The sequence below is a fragment of the Chroicocephalus ridibundus genome, chromosome 1 (genome assembly GCF_963924245.1).
Source record: "Chroicocephalus ridibundus chromosome 1, bChrRid1.1, whole genome shotgun sequence".
Classification (NCBI taxonomy): domain Eukaryota; kingdom Metazoa; phylum Chordata; class Aves; order Charadriiformes; family Laridae; genus Chroicocephalus; species Chroicocephalus ridibundus.
Genome location: NC_086284.1, coordinates 93,395,512 through 93,415,993, shown reverse-complemented (window position 1 = coordinate 93,415,993; position 20,482 = coordinate 93,395,512). Strand labels below are relative to the sequence as shown.

Genomic DNA, 20,482 nt, shown 5'->3' with positions numbered 1-20,482 from the left:
GAAGGCCTTAGGAAATAAAATTGGAGGTGGCAATTTAGAACTACCTCAGGGCTTAAATAGTATTCAACCACAAATATCATTCTAATAACTGGACATAACCAGAGAATATCACCATTCAGATCATTTTAAGGAAGTTATCAGGTGAATTACCAACCCAAGGGTAATGCTGGCATAGTTAATAAGATGAATTCACAATTTTCCACCATTATGATGGAATGCTCTTGCACAAATGCGAATAAAAGTTCTAGTCATTGTAATAGATATAATACATATAACGCAACGCCATACATGTGTCTATATAAGGTATATACATAACATTTAAAACTTTATATTATATATTTTGCAAATGAACTTTACCTGATATAGAATACTGTATCACATTACAGCTGCTCATTCCTTTTTTATTTATTTTCATAGTTAAGTCTGTGAATTGTGCTCATTTGACTTGAGATCTGGACCGGAGGTCTCATGTAGACACATTTTGATACGGATAGTATATCTGAATACTTGTGTGAATGCTGCTTGCCTAATGTTCTGCTGTTCCTTTAGGCTTTAGTAAATGACATCCAGACAATCCAGCCCAGTTTGAACAGCGTTAATGAAGTTGGGAAGAAAATGAAGAGTGAAGCAGAGCCAGAATTTGCTTCCAGAATAGAGGCAGAACTAAAGGAGCTCAATGTTCAATGGGAACACATTTGCCAACAGGTATCAAGTCTCCCACCGTGACTGGTTCATTTTAAAGTAATAATCACATTTCTTATTGGCAGAATTTGTCCTTCTATGCATATCCAGTAGAAATTAAACTACATTTAGACATATTTGGTTCACGTTAATTGAACTTCTATACCTGAAATGTTATTTAGTATGTAGCAATACATGTCAAGTATGTATCTTTATATTATAATAGAATACCATCCTATTTTTCTAACAAATCTATATGGGAATATCTTAGATCTTAACAGAAATGTAACTTATGGCTCCTGCAAAACCAGCTTTCTGAAAGTGGTATGTAGGCATTTGCCAAAAAATCAAGTTCTGTATTTAGTCTGTTACATTTTATTTTGTGTCATCGTACTTGCGTATCATTACTGTAGATGACATAGGATGCTAAAGCAGTGAAGAATTCAAAATTCAGTAACTTGGACGTAAGAGTATGTGCACATATGCATGTGTGTAAATTACAGTCTCCAGTGGTCACATGAATTTGAGAGAAAGGGGCATAACAGGAAAGGACAGTTCTTTTATTTTAGTTAAAGGCATTTTAATAAATAATTTTACAGATTAAGGAAGCTAAAAATTAGTATTATTTCATTGGTGGCATTTGGGCTCTCATCCCTTATGACAGCTGAAAGGAAACGTGTTTCATATTATATTATTTTTACTTTTTTTCTACTAGCTCATTCTGTTGTCTACTCTTTTTAACAGATATTTGTATAATAGTAAAGCCATTACCTTTCAAGGTGGTCTAATGTTTTCTTAAACTTATTATTTTCACTTTACATGTGGAAAATAGCCTCCATGTATTTTTCTGATAAACATGGTTATCAAAAAAGTTGATCTTTGACATCTCTAAGACATTTTATTGATCCAGACCTGTAGTCTTTCCCTTTTGACTAATGTGGAGTTTTTAATTGCTTATTTTGTAATATTGGTAAATCGGATATCCTTGCACTTCTGTCGATATACATGCAGCTAACAGATTGGTGAGAGCTGACAATTGGCATTCAGATACTCTTTACAGGTGATGGGAGATTACCCTCTCTCCTGGTGCTGTGACTGAGGAAGAAGCAATGTTGCAGGGCCACATGTGGTTCTGCTTTTATACTTGTTGAACACCACCGTTTTATTGTTACTCTGTTTTGCTCTGTAAAACCACATACGTGTAGAGCAACATTTCTGTTTAACAGCCAGTCCTCAAGAAGGGGTAACAAAACCAGTAACAGTCAGAAAAAACAAATACTAAGAAATAATTCCTCCTGGTGATACCGAAAATAACATTTACTTATGTAGCATCACAGTGCAGGATGTCTGAGTGATCAGCTCTGCGTACCCAACTTTGAAAAATGGCAGCAGTGTGACTAGCTGGTTTTGTTGCAAACTTTGTTTATGCCATTGGAAGATGGCTCAGCCAACGGCTCCATCATTATTGGCCAGTTTTGATAAGCTGATGCGCAATTCATAGAATCATAGAAAGGCTTGGGTTGGAAGGGACCATAAAGATCACTTAGTTCTAGTTCTATACATGAGCTATATAACATAAGTTATATGACCCCTGTATAGTGAGTGGCGAAGGATTTAATAAAGGTATTTTTCCTTTTAAGATAAGTGGCTTCTTCCAGTATCAGATTTCTTTTTTACTTACCTCTCTCTTTAGGATATACACCTTTCTGAGCAGTTCAATAATGACTTCATCCATAAAAGAAAGATATGCATGTTGCTTTATTCTCTAGCAAGTTGCATTCAAACCGCTTAGAAGGTTATCTGACTTTACAACTCAAAAGCCTCTGGTTTTATCCTTGGGTGCACTTTCAAGATCTCCTGTGGTTGTTCTTTTTACATCTTTTAAAAGATAGTCCCTGGATGATGTTTTTTCAGATTTGTTTTCTGATGACCTCAGCATATGGTGTAGAGTCTTGTTGTAGGATCATTGAAATCTCATTCTGCACAGCAATGACTCACTAAGAAAAGGATGTATGCACACATGTAATACTTTCTTGATTACCTGTTATTAATATCTATCTAATTACTTGTTAAAATCTGCCTCATTACAGCAATGTTATTAGTATAGCATTTAATTTGGGTTCTTTTCAGGCTAAAATTTTGTCAAGTTTGTACAGTAGCCTTCCTTCAAGTACCGTGTAATATTTTCTTTCTTAAAGGCCTATGCTAAGAAGGCAGCATTAAAAGGTGGTTTGGATAAGACTGTGAGTCTCAGAAAAGATTTGTCAGAGATGCATGAATGGATAACGCAAGCTGAAGAAGAATACCTGGAAAGAGATTTTGAGTATAAAACGCCGGATGAATTACAGAAAGCTGTTGAGGAGCTGAAGGTAAAAGATTAACTATTTTCATGAGCTGCATTTAAAGTTCTTTTTGAAGTTTTCATTATAAAGAAAGTCTACTCTTTCATTTAGAAAGGTGCTTTTTGAGATCTACTTGTTATCCTTAAAGAAGTAGGCAGCTTGAAGTAATTTCTATTTGGAATATGTTGGAAGACATTTAATCTTTCACAATACTGCGTTGCTTCTTTTTCCCTCTTTGATTTATTGGATACTTGATTTTGATACAACTTCAACATTCTTTTACTTAAGGAATAATTCTTAAGAATCAGATGTTAGCAGCAGTTTACTGATAGAGTGAAATCAGTTCTATGTCTTTTTATACTAGAGGAAAAAAAGATTTAGTACTTCAGGATGCATGTTGGTATGTACTAAGTATGCGTGATTTATTATTTTATTTCTTTAATATAGCAGTGTAGGAACAGTATATTTTTGTCTCAAGTAAATAATGTTTCTTTCATGTGGGATGAATATGGCCTTTGGACAAAAAAGGACTAATTTGGGATACATGCTCGAATACACTGTTGCGCAGCCACTGGATGTAGGCTTGATTTTTATTTCATAGGTGAATTGTTTGGCCTGTGCTATTCAGGAAGTCGGATTATACGGCTTTAACAATCTATCCAACACTTTGTTCGCAAACTCTTCATTGTCCTCAGGGTTTTGCCAGTGTTTTGAGATTATCTGACCATGCAATTGATGATCTCTTTATGTACCGACAGAAGTGACTTGATGCTAGTTGGAATATACAGAATCTATAGAAATATACAGAAGAAGTTCGATTCATTGTAAATGAGACAAATATATCAAAAGTACACATCTGCTGCAGAGATACAATTCTTTTTTAGTAATTAAATAACAAAACTCAAATTTATACATTGCACTGCATAATAAAATTCGGTTGAATAAATAGTTTTAGACAATCCCCGTGGATTTCCTAGTGAATATTCTGTACTTCCAGCTGAAGTATGGGGATGTTCAAACTGTGACACCTCGACCTATGCAGAGAACCAGATCACTTGTCATGCATCCCTTCACCTGCTTCTGATGATCCTTTTCCCCAAAGGCTTGCAGCCACCCCTCCTGTCACACAACAGGCAAAATCTGGACCACAACTCTTTGTTCATCCTGCAGCCCATTTCTTCCCACAGCTAGGAAAGAGGAAAGCCAAGAGCAACCTAGTAAGCTTTCTCTGGCGATGACAGCCTGATGCCAGTCATTCTGGCTCATGGACTTCCTCAGACTCAGAGAGAAAGAAGGTTGTTGGGAACAAGGTTTCATTTTAGTGTCGTCAGGAAGTTCTCATCTTAAATTCCTGTGAAGACCAGTACATACTGATGACATTATGTATACCATCACTGTGTTTTCAGTAGTAATATGACTCCAGTCATAGACACCATCCCATTGTCAGAGGAAACAATTCTGACAATCTGACGTCTTATTAATGAGACGACATAACAAGGGGAAGAGTAGCAAAAGGTAGAGAAAGAAAGTTGGGAATTGGATTGATCAGTTGTTGTGGTTACATAGGCTAAAATGGGGAAAAGGTGGCAGGTTGGTGGTTCCAGATCAGTTACATGTGATTTGTAAATTATTGGTTTTAATTTACAATCTATTTGCGGTTCTGTGTCCCTCAGATCTTTGTTTCTGGTGTCTGTCCTCTGTTAAGACCTTAGGCAGAGAAGTTTAACACAGAAAGTGCTGTTTGGCAAAATGTTCCATGTTCACTTTGTCCTCTCTTCAATGTTCACTGGTGGTGAATACTGACATTGTTTTTTCTATCTCTGTAAAGTGTAAGAATGAAATTAACATTAATGCTGTGATGAAAGTGTAAAATATACACTGGAGAAAAATGATTTTCTCAATTTCTCTTTAAATGCAAGTTAATAACAATGGCAAGGAGAGGAAAATCAGTCAGAAGTGTTTTCCTTTTTTTCTATGTTGCTGCTTGTCATTATACCTTTAAACCAGTGTAAGTGGATTTGTAACACAACAGATTTTTGGGGGTTTTGTCATTTGTGGTTCATAAGGTATTATGGCAAAGATATTTGGAGCATTTCTTGGGAAAAAAATAAATATTGAAATGTTCTACTATTCTGAGAGCTTCAGAAAACTAAATAGCTGTGAGAAGATGTTAAATCGTGTTGAATATCATGTATTGGCAACAAAATTAAAAAAAAGGTTTTTTGGATGTATTCAAGATTATGTCAGAAAGTCTGAGAATTAAATGGCTCTTGGCTTTTTTTGATTTTTTGTGTTTTTGTTGTGGGATCATTTTTCTTTTTCCCTCTGAGAGAATTCTGTCAGAGAGAATTGTAAGAGCTATTAGAAATGAGTTTCCTTCTTAAATCAGGACTACAACTATTTTTTCTTTTTTTTTTTTTTTTCTTTCCCCGCAGAGAGCAAAGGAGGAAGCCACGCAAAAAGAAGTGAAAGTGAAGCTTATTACTGATTCTGTGAATAGTTTTATAGCAAAGGCTCCACCTGCAGCTCATGAGGCTTTGAAAAAGGAACTTGATGTTCTAATTACCAGCTACCAGCGACTCTGCAGCAGACTGAATGGAAAGTGCAAAACTTTGGAGGTTGGGTATCTTGTCAGTCGCTGTATTTATAGCCCTTCTAAGTGTTGAAGTAAGGTAGACAGCCAAGATGTATTATCATATGGTATCATGAGTAGCCCAAGGCTGTCTTCGCTTTATGAGCCATATACCTAAATCTTGTTGAGATTTATATATGCTGGAGAGTTAAATTAAAAGAGAAACCTCAGACATGCTCTTAGGTGAGAGACAGCAATGCCTGCCTAGGGTTCTTATCCCTCTTGAGATTAAGCCAAGCATCTGGCTTCTATAGCAAGCCTGTGACGTTGTCTTCACCAACTCCTCTAGGCTTCTTTCTTCCGTGGCTAAGGATTTTGATTAACTGACCCTGGAGATTGTGTTATCTGAGCATGGGAACAGAATTTGGTCTGCTGGCAAGCTGAGTATGTCTGACTCATTTTGAGTTGACCCTGCCATTTTGGCAAACTCCATTACAGATTCTTGCCATAGGACTATTTGCATATTATACAGTGGTCACAGTGAATTAGGTATGATTTTTTGTTGTGAACTAATTTGCAATAGCTAACTTCATACAGGACAATTATATACCTGGGTAAAATTTATCTCCTCTAAATTTCATTGTGGAAAATTAGGTGCATAATCTGGATTCCCCCTGATCATTGATGTTGTTTTTGTGTGGTAATATCCCTCTGTAACCTCCTCCTAGACTAGGCACATTTGATATGACCAAAGATAGGTGAGAAGAATGACACTCTGGGAAACTTTATCTGCAAACAGCCTAATGCATCTCAATAAAATTATTTTAACATCTACTAACAAAAAAGGAACAATGAAAAGATGATTTATGGACATTTAAATGTTCCGCTTGTGTATAAAGTGCCATCTTTATCTGCTTATTTAAGTATCTTCGGGCACTGTAAAAATAAAATATTAGACAATAATTTAATTCCAGGAGAGTAAGAACATAATTTCATTTTACAACATTATGTTTAGTACTCTAGCACTTAAGTGTTCTGTAAATTGCACTAAATGTTGTTTAGAATTAATTTCTGTAGAGACTTCAGTCAGAATTCTAGAAAGCAGTGTTTTTAGACATTATTAGTCTGTGCTTTAAGTGATTAGTACACAGAATATATAAGCAACCTAACTACATCTTGTAAGAAAGACTTAAATTTATAAGTTTTTTGTATTTTTATATATTACAAGAAAATTTTACATAAAAGCATATAAACTGGATAATTCATGAGACAGAAGTTTCAAGTTGTGTTTTGCAAAAGTGTTCGCTTTTTCCTATTATCTTCTGTGGTTTTACTCTGTTTAATCGAAAAGTTTTGCTTGTGTATTATATTTATTTGGGACATATATACTGGGGGAAAAAAATCAGCTATATGGCACCATAACCATCAGATATCAACCAAGTTGTTTTCTGGATGAAGCATGCAATGTTTTCAATGTTTTAATACGTGAAAGTTAGCTGTGAGATTTCCAATCTCAATAAACTCTTTTTTTTCTTCATCAGGAGGTGTGGGCATGTTGGCGTGAATTATTGTCATATTTGGATGCAGAAAATAAATGGTTGAATGAGATTGAACTGAAACTCAAGGCAACTGAAAATATCCAGGGAGGTGCAGAAGAGATTTCTGAGTCTCTCGATGTAAGTGCTGACTTAAATAATATCAAATCACCTGTATTAATACATTGTAAGTCACATGACATTCAAAACAAACTATGAATCAACATTACACATGAGCAAGATGCAGAATATTTGGGAAGTCCTGTGTTCTCATTGATTCAACAAATTCGAATCCATCTAAGTGAAACAGAGTAAATAAATGTGTTATGCCTGATGTCATAGACAATTTTCTGTGACAATGAAATACATGTTCTTAAAAATTGTGGCCTCGCTTAAGCCAGTCAACAAAAAGTTGAAGACATCAGAGAGAGCAAGCTTTCATCCTAGCACTACAACTCTGTTTATTATTACTTTATTTTTATTCATGGAACCTTTCAAATCTGTAGAAATTAAGTTAATACTCTTAGTGGATCAAAACATTGCATTGATAATGCGTTTTTACTTTCGAACTTCATCTGTTCAGACACGCAAGCAAATTTTTTATTTTTAAGTACATAAATACTCCCGCTGAACTCATTGGGCATAGTCCATGTTTTTAAAATCAAGCACCCAATTTATTACTTTGTGAAAAATCTTTCTTTCTTTTTGGTAATAAGTAGTACAGAACATTTGTTGTCAAGGCATGGAACATAGATATTTTTCTTTTCTCTCTACTTCTATTTTTTATGAAATGTGAAGTTTCTTACTTACGTTTTTAAGGGGAATTCTGATTGCTCTGTAGAATCTTATTTACAGAAAGGAAAACAAACTTCTTTTTTGACCTTGTTTCAGTCTTTGGAGCGTTTAATGAGACATCCAGAAGACAATCGCAATCAGATTCGGGAATTGGCTCAGACTTTAACTGATGGTGGAATCTTGGATGAATTGATCAATGAGAAACTTGAGAAATTCAATACTCGATGGGAAGAACTTCAGCAGCAGGTATGTTTTGTAATTGACCTGTCTTCACATTAAACAGCTGACAGTCTAGCACTATTATTAAATTTTGTTGGTACAGTTCATAAACAGTACACAAACAAAGACTTATTTTAGAAGCAGAAGTTTTGCATAGGTGTGGTGGTTTAACTCCAGTAGGTAGCAAAGCAACTTATAGCTGCTCGCTCACTCACTACGTCTCCTGTGATGGGGGAGAGAACTGTAAAGGCAAAAGCAAGAGTTGGATTGAAATAAAGACAATTTAATAAGTGAAAGAAAAAAAAAAAAGGAAAAAGCAAGTAATGCAAAACCAGTCGCTCGCCCCCAGGAGACTAATGCCCAGACAGTTCCCAAGCAATGGCAATTTTGGAAAAACTGCCTCCCCAGCCCTCTTTCATTGCTGAGCATGACTCTGTGTGGTTTGATCTCTTTGATCAAATCAGGTCAGCTGTCCTGGCTGTGTTCCTTCCCAGCCTCTTGCCCACCCCCAGCCTACTCTCTGGGAGGAGCAGAGCGAGAGAGAGAAGGCCTTCCTTGGCACTGTGTAAGCACTGCTCAGCAATAGCTAAAACATCCCTTTGTTTATCAACACTGTTTTGGTCACCAGTCTAAAACACAGCACCATATGGGCTGCTGTGAAGAAAATTAACTGCATCCCAGCTAAAAGAAGTACAATAGGTAACCCTAAAATTTCAAAATTGAAGTGACCATCTAGTGGATTTAATCTTCTCCCCTTGGGAGGATTACAAGAATACTGCCAGAGCGTGCAGGGATGAAACGAGGAAAGCCAAGGCAGCCTTGGAATTAAAGCTGGCTAGAGATGTCAAGCTCAACAGGAAGGGCTTCTACAAGTATATCGGAAGCAAAAGGAAGACCAGAGAAGCTGTGGGCCCACTGCTGAATGAAACAGGAGCCATGGTGACGGAGGATGAGGAGAAGGCGGAGTTACTGAATGCCTTCTTTGCTTCGGTCTTTACTGCTCAGCTCAGCCCTCAGAAGTCCCAGGCATTGGGGGAAGTAACGGGGAAAGAAGAAGACTTCCCTTGGGTTGAGGAGGATCGAGTGAGGGATCAATTAGATCAATTAGATATTCACAAGTCCATGGGCCCCGATGGGATGCACCCGAGAGTGCTGAGGGAGCTGGTGGAAGTCATTGCTGGGTCGCTCTCCATCATCTTTGAAAGGTCCTGGAGAACAGGCGAGGTGCCTGAGGACTGGAGGAAAGCCAATGTCACTCCAGTCTTCAAAAAAGGCAAGAAGGAGGAGCTGGGGAACTACAGGCTGGTCAGCCTCACCTCCATCCCTGGAAAGATGATGGAACAGCTTCTTCTGGGCGTCATCTCAAGGCATGTGGAGGAAAAGAAAGCTATCAGAAGTACTCAGCATGGATTCACCAAGGGGAAATCATGTCTGACTAATCTGATAGCCTTCTACGATGGCATGACTGGATGGATAGATGAGGGGAGGGCGGTACATGTGGTCTACCTTGACTTAAGCAAGGTGTTTGACACGGTCTCCCACAGCATCCTCATAGGGAAGCTTAGGAAGAGTGGGCTTGATGAATGGACAATAAGGCGGGTAGATAACTGGTTGAAAGACGGAGCTCAGAGGGTCGTGGTTAGGGGCACAGGGTCCAGTTGGAGGTCAGTGACGAGTGGTGTTCCCCAGGGGTCAGTACTGGGTCCAGTCCTCTTCAATATATTCATCAATGACCTGGATGAGGGGATAGAGTGCACCCACAGCAAGGTCGCTGATGACACAAAGCTGGCGAGGAGTGGCTGACACACCAGAAGGCTGTGCCGCCATACAGAGAGACCTGGACAGGTTGGAGATCTGGGCAAAGAGGAACCTTATGAAATTCAACCAGGGTAAGTGTAGGGTGCTGCACCTGGGGAGGAATAACCCCATGCGCCAGTACAGGTTGGGGGCTGACCTGCTGGAGAGCAGCTCAGTGGAAAGAGACCTGGGACTTGTGGTGGACAACAGGATGCCCATGAGCCAGCAATGTGCCCTCGTGGCCAAGAAGGCCAATGGCATCCTGGGGTGCATCAAGAGTGTGGCCAGCAGGTTGAGGGAGGTCATCCTCCCCCTCTACTCTGCCCTGGTGAGGCCACACCTGCAGTCCTGTGTCCAGTTCTGGGCTCCCCAGTTCAAGAGGGACAGGGAACTGCTGGAGAGGGTGCAGCAGAGGGCTACCAAGATGATTAGGGGACTGGAACACCTCTCTTATGAAGAAAGGCTGAGGGATTTGGGTCTCTTCAGTCTGGAAAAAAGACAGCTGAGGGGGGACCTTATCAACACTTATAAATACTTAAAGGGTGGGTGTCAGGAGGATGGGGCCAGGCTCTTTTCAGTGGTGCCCAGTGACAGGACAAGAGGCAATGGGCACAAACTTGAGCGTAGGAAGTTCCGCCTAAACACAAGGAGGAACTTCTTTACTTTGAGGGTGGCAGAGCACTGGCACAGGCTGCCCAGAGAGGTGGTGGAGTCTCCAGCTCTGGAGATATTCAAAACCCTCCTGGACGCGTTCCTGTGCAACCTGCTGTAGGTGACCCTGCTCTGGCAGGGGGGTGGGACTAGATGATCTCCAGAGGTCCCTTCCAACCCTATGATTCTATGATTCTGTTTCCAAAATTAAATATGAGTAACATTCTCTTGCAGATACATTCTTTACTAAACAATAAATTACTCTTTGTATCAATGAAAGATTTTATAAAGATACTTTAATATATGAACATATTTGGCACAAGGAGATTCAAGTCTAGCAATAGGCTAGATTAGCAATCTTTGTCACAAACTCCATGAAGAAAATTTTACTAATTCTTTGACAGATCTCACTAGTGGGACAGTATACTTTTTTGCTGGTAAATCAGTTCAAGACTATGATACTTGTGCATGAATATTTACTTTTAATACAAGGAATTTATTTAACATATGTTTGTGTGCGTACTAATACTAGTTGCGTGTATACGTTTATAATGGCAGGACGAAACAGAATTCACCAGAATTTTTAGATAACCAAAGATACATAAGGAAATAGCTCAACTACTAGTAGTTTACAAGTAACAAAGATGAGGACAAACTCTAAATAAACACAGAACAACCTTACAGGACAGAGTAACAAGGCAGTATCAGAACAGAAAATTAAACATAGCCTGCTTTTTCTTTTTTTTTTTTTTTGTTTTTTTTTTTTTGTTTGTTTTGAAAGCAGATGCATTCCCTGGAATTCTGCTTCTTTGTATCTTTTGTTTCATTCCTGACTTGCAGGAGAACACTGGGAATATGCAGAGGTCTTCCAGTGTGTGAAAAATGGACTTTCAAATAGTCTTGCTGAGTGACGGATGAATACTATTAATTCTTCACAATAATAGGCATTGAATCAAAATTTATGCCAGCTGCAGGGGTTAAATGTGGAAGGTGCAACATGAAGATGTACTGTGTAATTCTGGAGACAATTTGGATGACTAGACTATATAAGCAAAATATATTAGAAATGTATTCACTGCAATCCAATGTAATTTAAATACAGACAAAAAGCAGGGAGTGAGGGGGGAGCCCCCCCCCCATCCTTCTTTAAAAGCTTGATCTGATATTTAGTAGTCAAATACTAATGGTGAGTGAGATCTGTATGTGAATATAAGAGCTGTAAAGAAACTATTTCAAACTCAAGGGACTCAGTCACACCACTTATTTACTGCATGTTTTCTACAACAAAATGTTTTATTAATTTTTCCACTGAAGTCTCACACATTCTTTTTCATGGATTACGGACACTGAATTTTCTGTGCTGTTTGTGTAGCCCTGTTGAAATCCAAACAGCATGCACTCTCCTTGCATAAAAATACATTGCAGACACATCGCACTATTCGGCTTGTGTTCAAGGTCACTTCTACTTCAGACAGACTAATAGGATGTCCTAATGTGGTTAAGTTATTTATTTTTATTTGACTAATTGTGCAGGTAATTACCAAGGCAATAAGCTCATGTTGGCAGAAACTGATATGTGAAATACTTATTCATTACTAATAGAGTAACCAAACCAAACCACTTCCATATGAATGATGCTGCAAGACAATTCAGCATTGCTACTGAGATAGAGATTCATTTTTAAAGGCAGATAACGGCTTTATGTTTATATGCCTTATCTTCTTTAGTTAACAGAGACTGAGTGTGTTTAGTTTGCTTTTGAACATCTGGAGCTGATCGATAAGTGGCATATACCCTATCTTTACTTTTCAAGGTCTGATTCGTTTACAACTCTCTATATTGGATCTAAAAAACACTGTTGCCTCAAGAACTTCAAGCTAGTATTGCAAGTGGCTATCATCCCCTGTAATGCCGAAAGTGATTTACATCAAGTCCAGCAAGCTTCAAAAATGTCAGCTACATATTCTTGAGACTATGCTTGCAAAAAACGGTGTAAAACATTGTTGTTCAGATGGGCTTTACACTAGATTCAATTTTTATTCTTGGGGGACTGTCTCTTAATTTCTTTTAGGACTGCCCTCAAGATTACCCTTTGTTCCTTTCAAAGAGCACACATGCATCATTTGACATAATTTTTCTGTTTTGGTCTCTTCTCAAGAGGAGAAAGAATTCTTCATGCCCCATCTCCACGTGATTGCTTTGAAGGCTGCTAAGAGGGCTGCTTTTACAAGTTCTGAGGCACTGTTTGTCTGCAGTGATAACCTAAAGAGATAAAGATGGCCTCTTTGGTATAGTTTGCAGGTTTGGAATACAGTTGATCAAAGACGAATATCCCTTTGTTGCTAAACGGTCAAATGTTTGTAGCCAGTTACTTTAAAAACACACTGTGAAATATTACTAGAATTTGTGGAAGAATTAGTTCTAGCTTGGAGGGTATTAAAAATTCCTCAGCCCGAAATGAATGCTTTGAATGTTAGAAAAGGTGTTTCTAGTTTAAATCTAAACACTAATCCACTCTGATTCCAAACAAAAAAGCATATATTAACATATTAACAATTTAATGCAAAATGTAGAGATGTTGTACTATCTCTCAGACACAACCATTATAACACCAAGAATTAGATTAAATTCTAAAGTAATTTAAACAAGTTAAGAAGGAATTTTAAAGTTTTCTAACTTTTAACTTCTCAGCTTTATCCTGCAGTAACATTTCTCAATAATTAGAGAGTATAACTGAGACCAAAAAAAAGAGCTAATGTATTCATGCCTTTCATAACAGACCCTTTTCCATGAGCTGTAATTTATAAGCTAATTAATGAATTTTCTTCTACATTTTAAATAAATATACCCTGTAGTAAAATTACTATAATTTTGGAAAGTTTTGTTCTATTTTTTTCCCACAGCATAACTGCTGACTACAGCAGTTGTTACCTCAACAACAAAACTCTACTTAGTTTTAACCATAAAACTCTAACTACCATCTTAGTAACTGCATGCATGACTAATGTAATTAAATACATGAAATGTATTATTTAAGGAAAAAGTGGCAATGTCTCTAAACGTAGCTTTGTAACATTCAACATCAAAGAACAAGCTATAGTCATAAGCAACTGTTTGAACACCTCCAGCTTTCCTGATATTTGATTGCCTCTCGATGCAGCCATTTATACGGATTTTATATGGATAATACGCAAAGTTACCATTTCCTGCATTTACCATTGATCTTTGTTAAATTGTAAACAGATTTATGCAATAAAAAGCATATGCAAGAAAGCAATAAAAAACAAATGTTACGCTTAATCATAAAAAATAACTAAAAATCTATAAAAATGTCTAGAGATTTAAAAAAAAAAATCAGTCCATAAATATTTTTGCTTTTCTCTTTCATTCTTTTAGTGCCTAACGGCAGATTTTGTTGTTTGTTTTTATTTTCCTTGACAGCTGTCAACATTTCACTGGCTCAGAAATAATTAAACAGTTGGTTATTTTCCTGAGATTTCCTATTTAGCAATTAACTGTCAGACACTTCCCTTTAGAGACAAAAGCCTTCAGCTTTGTTGACTATGATCTGATAGCAGAGCTAGAGCTTTCTGTTATGTCCTCAGACCCATTTATACACTGTGATGTTAAACCTAAACCATCTATTTCTTCCACAGAGGAATAGAAAAACCATAATCTTTCAGAGAAAAACAAACAAACAAAAAACAAAAAACAAAACACACACCCCCCAAAAAAAACAGTACAACATAGGTTAAGATATTTTTATATTATAGATATATGACATTTCAACTTTCACACGTCTTTTAAAAATACGCATATATAGATTTTCACACGCACAGATATATAAGTTTTAAGGACAAATCTGAAGCTCAGGTTGACAGGTGTAAGCGTGTGGTATGTCTGCCCCTTTTTGTAAAGCCCTCTAATGCTTACCTCCATCAGTAACTCTCCTTCCTACTGAAAGAGAAGAAGAAGCCTCCTCCATATTGTGGCATTTCCCTTGACTGAATTGATAAGTGTTCTGCAATGCCAGTGATAGTGCCAGGGACTGACTTAGTGAACAGGATTAGGTTTTTGAGTCAGCCGTCGTGTACTGGAGAAATATCTTACATTAAATGATTGTATTGTACCTTTAATAAGATTATTGTGAAGGCTTTTTCCGTTACATTTGTTGTGTGAATTGAGCAGGGTCAGGGTAGAGGCTTGACTTTAGGTGAGCCTGCAGGATGGGGTCTGTTCCCTGTAATCAATACAAGCAAAAAAGTTAAAGCAGCCCCCATTTATATCTGAGAAAATCATCACAACTGTGAAGGTGCCATTGCCCAGCATTCAGCTGTGCGGTTCTGCTCCCAGTGCCAAAATATTTCCTCTCTCATACCGCTGCATTCACATCTTGGTCTGATACCATCCATTCATTCAACTAAACTGTTCAGGGTTTTTGGAAAAGATGTATTTTCACCTCAATTGGAAGATACAAAATGTCACGCAGGTTTCTCAGGCTGTAATCAAATTATCTCTGAAGACAATGAAAGGAGAATGTTTTGTCTTTGAGTGTGTGTGTACATACGTACTTTGTGTGCACATAAATATCACAAGCATGCTTATATATGTTTATCTGACTTCATATTTGTTTCAAATACAGCCATAAAAATTGGCAGACTCAGGCAAGGATTTGTTGTCCTTATTTCTTAACTTTATCTGCTTTAATATTCAATCAATGAGTTTGGGAATGTTTTCATTTTTCCAGTTGTATTCTATAACAGGACTTTGATATACATAGTTTCTGCTGATATCAGCACAGAGGTGACTATTTCTCAATTACCACATCTGTCATACAATTTTAAGACTTTCTGTGAGTTTCCGGGCAGCAGTAACTACTTCATTACATGCATGCAAGCTTCTCCTGAGGCTGGCAGCAAATTTTTCTATACTTAAGCCAAGTGCCTAACTGCAAATATTTGTTAGCGTGGGTCATTTAACAAAAGTTCAAAGCTTCAAGTATTGCTATAAAAGTTTTTCAGAAGGAGGTAGCACCGAGTTTGTGTCCAGTATATTGAATTTTCCAGAAAGTGCAGGCACTTATTTTAATGACTGATAAGAATGGAACTTTCTCAGTGTCTTACTTTAAATGGTGAGCTTTTCTGAACATCAGGGCACTGCAGCCCTCAGTACGAATGGACTATGTATGTAGGTTAGTCCTACCAGTTATCCAAAGAGATCGGTAAAGGCAAAGAGGTTTTCTTCCATGCATCCAGGAGGATGCCTTTACCCATGCGCTGTAGAAAGCTACTTGCCCTGTTTCTGATCTAACGTGTCTTTCAATCTACTGTACAGTGATGCCAATGGGAAGGTAGAGAGTGAGTGTATCTTAGCCAGGCTTATAAATTAGTTGTAAGAAATGCCAAGGTAAATGGAAGCTGTGGTTTTTAACCCCACTGCTTTGAACAGGCTGAGAACATTGTAATATAAAATCTCAAATCCGATGAATCATTTAAATGGCAGGTCTTGGTACCGTACTGTGAAGTTACAGTTTTAATGGTTCATTTGGGAGGGTAATAGTACCTTAGTGGCTCAGGTGCTTCCATTAACACTGACAGCGTGGGTCTCATATGTAAAGCTGCTCAGTTCCATGGAAGGTTCCTGGAACTGGCAGCGATACAAGGTTATCTGATCAGCTGTTTTGAAATAGCACAAAGCAGCTTACAAATACAAATATAGTAAATACTGATTGGATCCCTGTCCTTTAACTAACTCAAACAGCTAGCAAGAATGCTCACAAGAAATAATCTTTTTCATTTCTTAAATGTGAAGCTCTATAAGAATCTGAGCTCCGTGAAGAAGGTACAGATACATCAGATATTCTCACTGAATTGCTGAGAGATATTTTTGTTCAAGGCAAGGGTTTTGCAATAGGTATGAAATCAAATTAAAGTATAGCTGGCTCACCAAAGAAAGAGTGTGATTTGACTTGAAAAATGGCAGGACACCTTTCAATGTTATTTAAAGAGTGCTTGCTTGCTTCCTCTCCTCCTTTGATTCATGTCAAAGAAAGTTAGTCACTTTATTCTGTGGTCAGCAGTATGGCTAGGCTTGTACAGAGAAAATCTGTATTGCATTTGAGATTGTTGGTAATTATTATGTGCTTTGTATAAAGCAGAAACTCTGCTAGGCAGAAGCTGTAGTCTTAGTAAAATATGAGTCTGCAGGAGGATACGATGGCAGATGGAAGAAGGTACCAGGTTATTTACTACCTGCTAAATACCGTATTAAACTGTTACAAATAATACTTAAAGGTAACCCATTTATGTCAAGTGTTTAAATATATGTGTGTTTTAAGGACAACTTGGAAGGAGAATTTATTGTTCTGATTTGGTAAACCATAAAGTGAGCTCCTTTGAAAGGAAAGCATCCTTCTCGAAAAGAGGATTTGGTAGGCAGTGGTGGTGGAGTAGAAGCAAAAATCAACTTGCTAGATTAAAAGAGACTATGGTTAGGGTGATAATAGGGGGCAAGTCCACAGACAACACAAGACAAGGATCCGTCTCTTTTTTTTTCTCAAGTAGGCATCGCCTCTGTTCCAGACAGCTATTTATACTTCATATAAGAGAGTTCCTTCTCAAGAGAGTCTTTATCCCTCTCACTTACTGAAGTGGATTGTCCTAGATGGGATTGTGATGACAGTAACCCTATTCTCAGTAAACAAAATCCCTTGAACTGTATAATAACATCAGGAGGACTGCTACGCCTCAGAATGAAAGACTGCACTATCAGGATGGGTTTATTATGCAGCTTTGCCAACTTTCACTCTGTATAGAAATCCTCAATGCATGCATTGCTTTTTCAGGGTCCTACGTTTTTTAGAACTTGCCTGTGCAATCTGGGGTTTTGTTTGTGTCTTACGAAAAAGAACTGAATGGGTGGCAAAAAGATGCGCAACTTATCATACAAAAAGGTGGATGAGCACAAGTCAGGAGTACTAGTTTTGATTCTTAGCCTGCATTTTTTGAAAAAAATCGTGAGGAAAAAAATGTATTATATGCATTATTACTGTGAATATTGATAACATTGTCATTGTTTTTAGGCCGTGAGAAGACAAAAGAGTCTTGAACAGAGTATTCAGTCTGCCCAGGAGACTGACAAAACCCTCCGCTTAATCCAAGAGTCTCTTGCTGTTATTGACAAACAGCTAACGGCCTACATTGCAGACAGAGTTGATGCAGCACAGGTGCCTCAGGAAGCACAGGTAAGTTATATACAGGTTGAACTGACGTGCTTACTGGTGTTCTCAGTCAGCCAAAGAGTGTTTGGTTGTTCCTCAGCCTCATGTTAATAACGAGGATTTGCAACACGATCAGTAGGAAAGTGCAAGTAAATTTTAGGTAGAATTACTTCAAGAAGTTCAAGCTAATCTTCTAATAAAGTCATATTTTCCTTCTGATTTATATTATATACCTGTCCAGAAAATTTAAAGAACTAGAAATGTCATGGAAGACTATGCAGTAATTTTAAAATGACAAACAGTGTGACCATTTAAAATGCAGTTCACATCTTAGAAAGAAGAAACTCATTATCTTCCCTACTCTTAGATGGCGCTTTTACAAAGTTGATTACGTGGCCCAGGGATTGTTACTAAATTATTGAAACATAGACAACATTATTAATTATTTCATGATGTGCACATAAATATACTTATATTTCCATTTTTACAGCTCATGTAAGTTTAACAGAAACAGCTTTTTCCATTCCTTAGAAATTATTGAGTCTTTGAAATAAATTTAATTCTTACTTTTACTCTTTCATTCTTTCTTCTATAACATTTGTTTTACTGCAACATTAATGTGGTAGCAATACAAATTAAATAAAACAAAATAGCTCTGGTATAAAGTTATTAATAGTTTACAATATTATGTACAGCAACTTTTCTGTATATTCCATCTAAATTTAGGAAGTCAGATTACAAAAGTAAACAAACAAACAAAAAAGGCTACAGGGAAATTGAAAATGAATGCTTGATAATGGTTTTAGAAGATGCATTCAATTGTGTTTTTTCTATCATGCCTGTAGAGTTTTAAATCATTCTAAAAAATGAGTGTCTTACATGCAGTAGCTTAGATGATCTTAAATACATTCAGAGCTGAATATACGTGGCCCTGAAAATCATGTTTTCTTTCGTTTAACAATAACAGTTTCCATGTCTTTTGAATTTAAATGTAGATAGAAGTACCTTTCAGTTGCTTTGTGTGTGTGTGTATGCGTGTGTGTTTGCAAGTACATGCAGATATTTTTTGTGTGTGTATGAATTAAAAAAGTTATATTTAGAAAACAGGATCATATTTGCATTCAGTCTTACTTTGAAACTGATTCTAAATTATTTGCTTCTAATTTACATCAGTATAAGAATAGGATCAGATTCAGGCGAATTATTGTTTCAGTTTGAATCCTAAGCTATGTTAGTTATCCATTTTCTCCTTCCATGAAATATGAATAATGTAAATAATTATTTAATGAAATAGGATACAAATCATTATTTGTTAAAGACGTGTCAGTTTAATTTCTCCTCTTATAATTATATAACTAATACATAAGAAAAATTTGATATGAAAGTGTGCTTTTTTCTGATGTATTTGGACCCTTACACTGTAGTAATTTTCGATTGTGCTTCATATATCCCATGGATGCATCTGGTTTATGTGCGTCCTCAGGTACAGCATTGGCAATTGATTACAGGCTGTGTAAAAGGAAGTAATTCAGAACTTCCAACAACTGAAGCAGCACAAAACTCAACCGGCCTTAATTAGCACACTTTCATGTGAAAATTTCAGCTCAGTGCTTTTGCAGAACTTGTTTTTGTTCTTGAGATTTTATTGTCTGATGTCAGGTTCACCTGATTATACTATATCCACTGTGGGAAAACCACCGTAGAAGCTGCTGAGTTTTCCCTTTCATGTTTTTACTTTAAGATGCCAGTGGGACCTAATGAAAAAAACTTAATTAAGAACTGAACAGATTTAATGCAAATATTGAAGTTCTCTGAAGTTCAGTCTTGAAGCTCTTTAAAATCCTTATAGGGAAAGGGGATAAACAACAAATTTCATGAGGGTAAATATACCAAGTCATTCCTTTACTGAATGGCCATGCCAACCAGTGGCAGAATAGGCACATACTGAATGGCCACATCTCCTGTGGAGCTTCCGCTGGCACAGCTCTTTTGTAGAGCTGAAAACAGTTAATTCATGTAAGACACCCTGTAATAGTGTCTGCATGGCTGGAATGGGAATCTTTCAGTCAATGATGTTGCTTTCTGGGCAGGGGTCAGTTTATCCATGCTGAGGGATTTTGCACACCGTTTAGCAATATGTGTTGCATTTCTGAAAGAACATATGGGAGAATTTATAATCAGAAAGCTGTTGATGGTTTGGGAGCTCTGTGTGTTTGCTTCAGAAATTCAAATCTGTTTACTGCGTTGATCGGAGGAATAATCTTTCGTTCAGCTGATTGGAAATGAATCTGAGAAAAGGAAATTATATTTAGCTCCTCTTTTTAAGTGAAACGATCAGTTCAGTTTATTCAGAAAGTAGGCAGAAAGAAAGGGGAGTTAAGTATGTGCTGTTCGGCTTCTCCTTTGGATCATTTTTTGAATGTAAATTCTGTGTGCTTCTTACTCCACCATGTGGCACTGGGAATTTAATGCTAGAGAGCCACTGCCACCCAACTCATTTTGAGTGCAACTAAAGATGCTGTATTCAGCCAAAACAATCTAACAGCAACCACACAGATAAATCAGGTCAGATTCCTCAAGGTCTAATGATGAAAAAAGCTGGAATGAGGTAAAGTCTAAAACAATATTCCATAAGGAAAGATTACTTGTTTGTGTGCTTGATCTCATGATC

At 37.2% G+C, this 20,482-nt stretch overlaps 1 protein-coding gene across 3 annotated transcripts in view; it reads left to right on the top strand.

Moving 5' to 3' along the window:
* Positions 1-20,482, top strand: part of DMD (dystrophin) — a 1,176,878-nt gene that overhangs the window by 451,766 nt on the left and 704,630 nt on the right. For all 3 annotated transcript variants that reach the window (XM_063343608.1, XM_063343591.1, XM_063343600.1), the window contains 6 exons: positions 550-705; positions 2,880-3,050; positions 5,459-5,641; positions 7,137-7,271; positions 8,022-8,171; positions 17,674-17,835. In XM_063343608.1, coding sequence (XP_063199678.1) covers positions 550-705; positions 2,880-3,050; positions 5,459-5,641; positions 7,137-7,271; positions 8,022-8,171; positions 17,674-17,835 — 957 coding nt within the window. The remainder of the gene's footprint in view (positions 1-549; positions 706-2,879; positions 3,051-5,458; positions 5,642-7,136; positions 7,272-8,021; positions 8,172-17,673; positions 17,836-20,482) is intronic.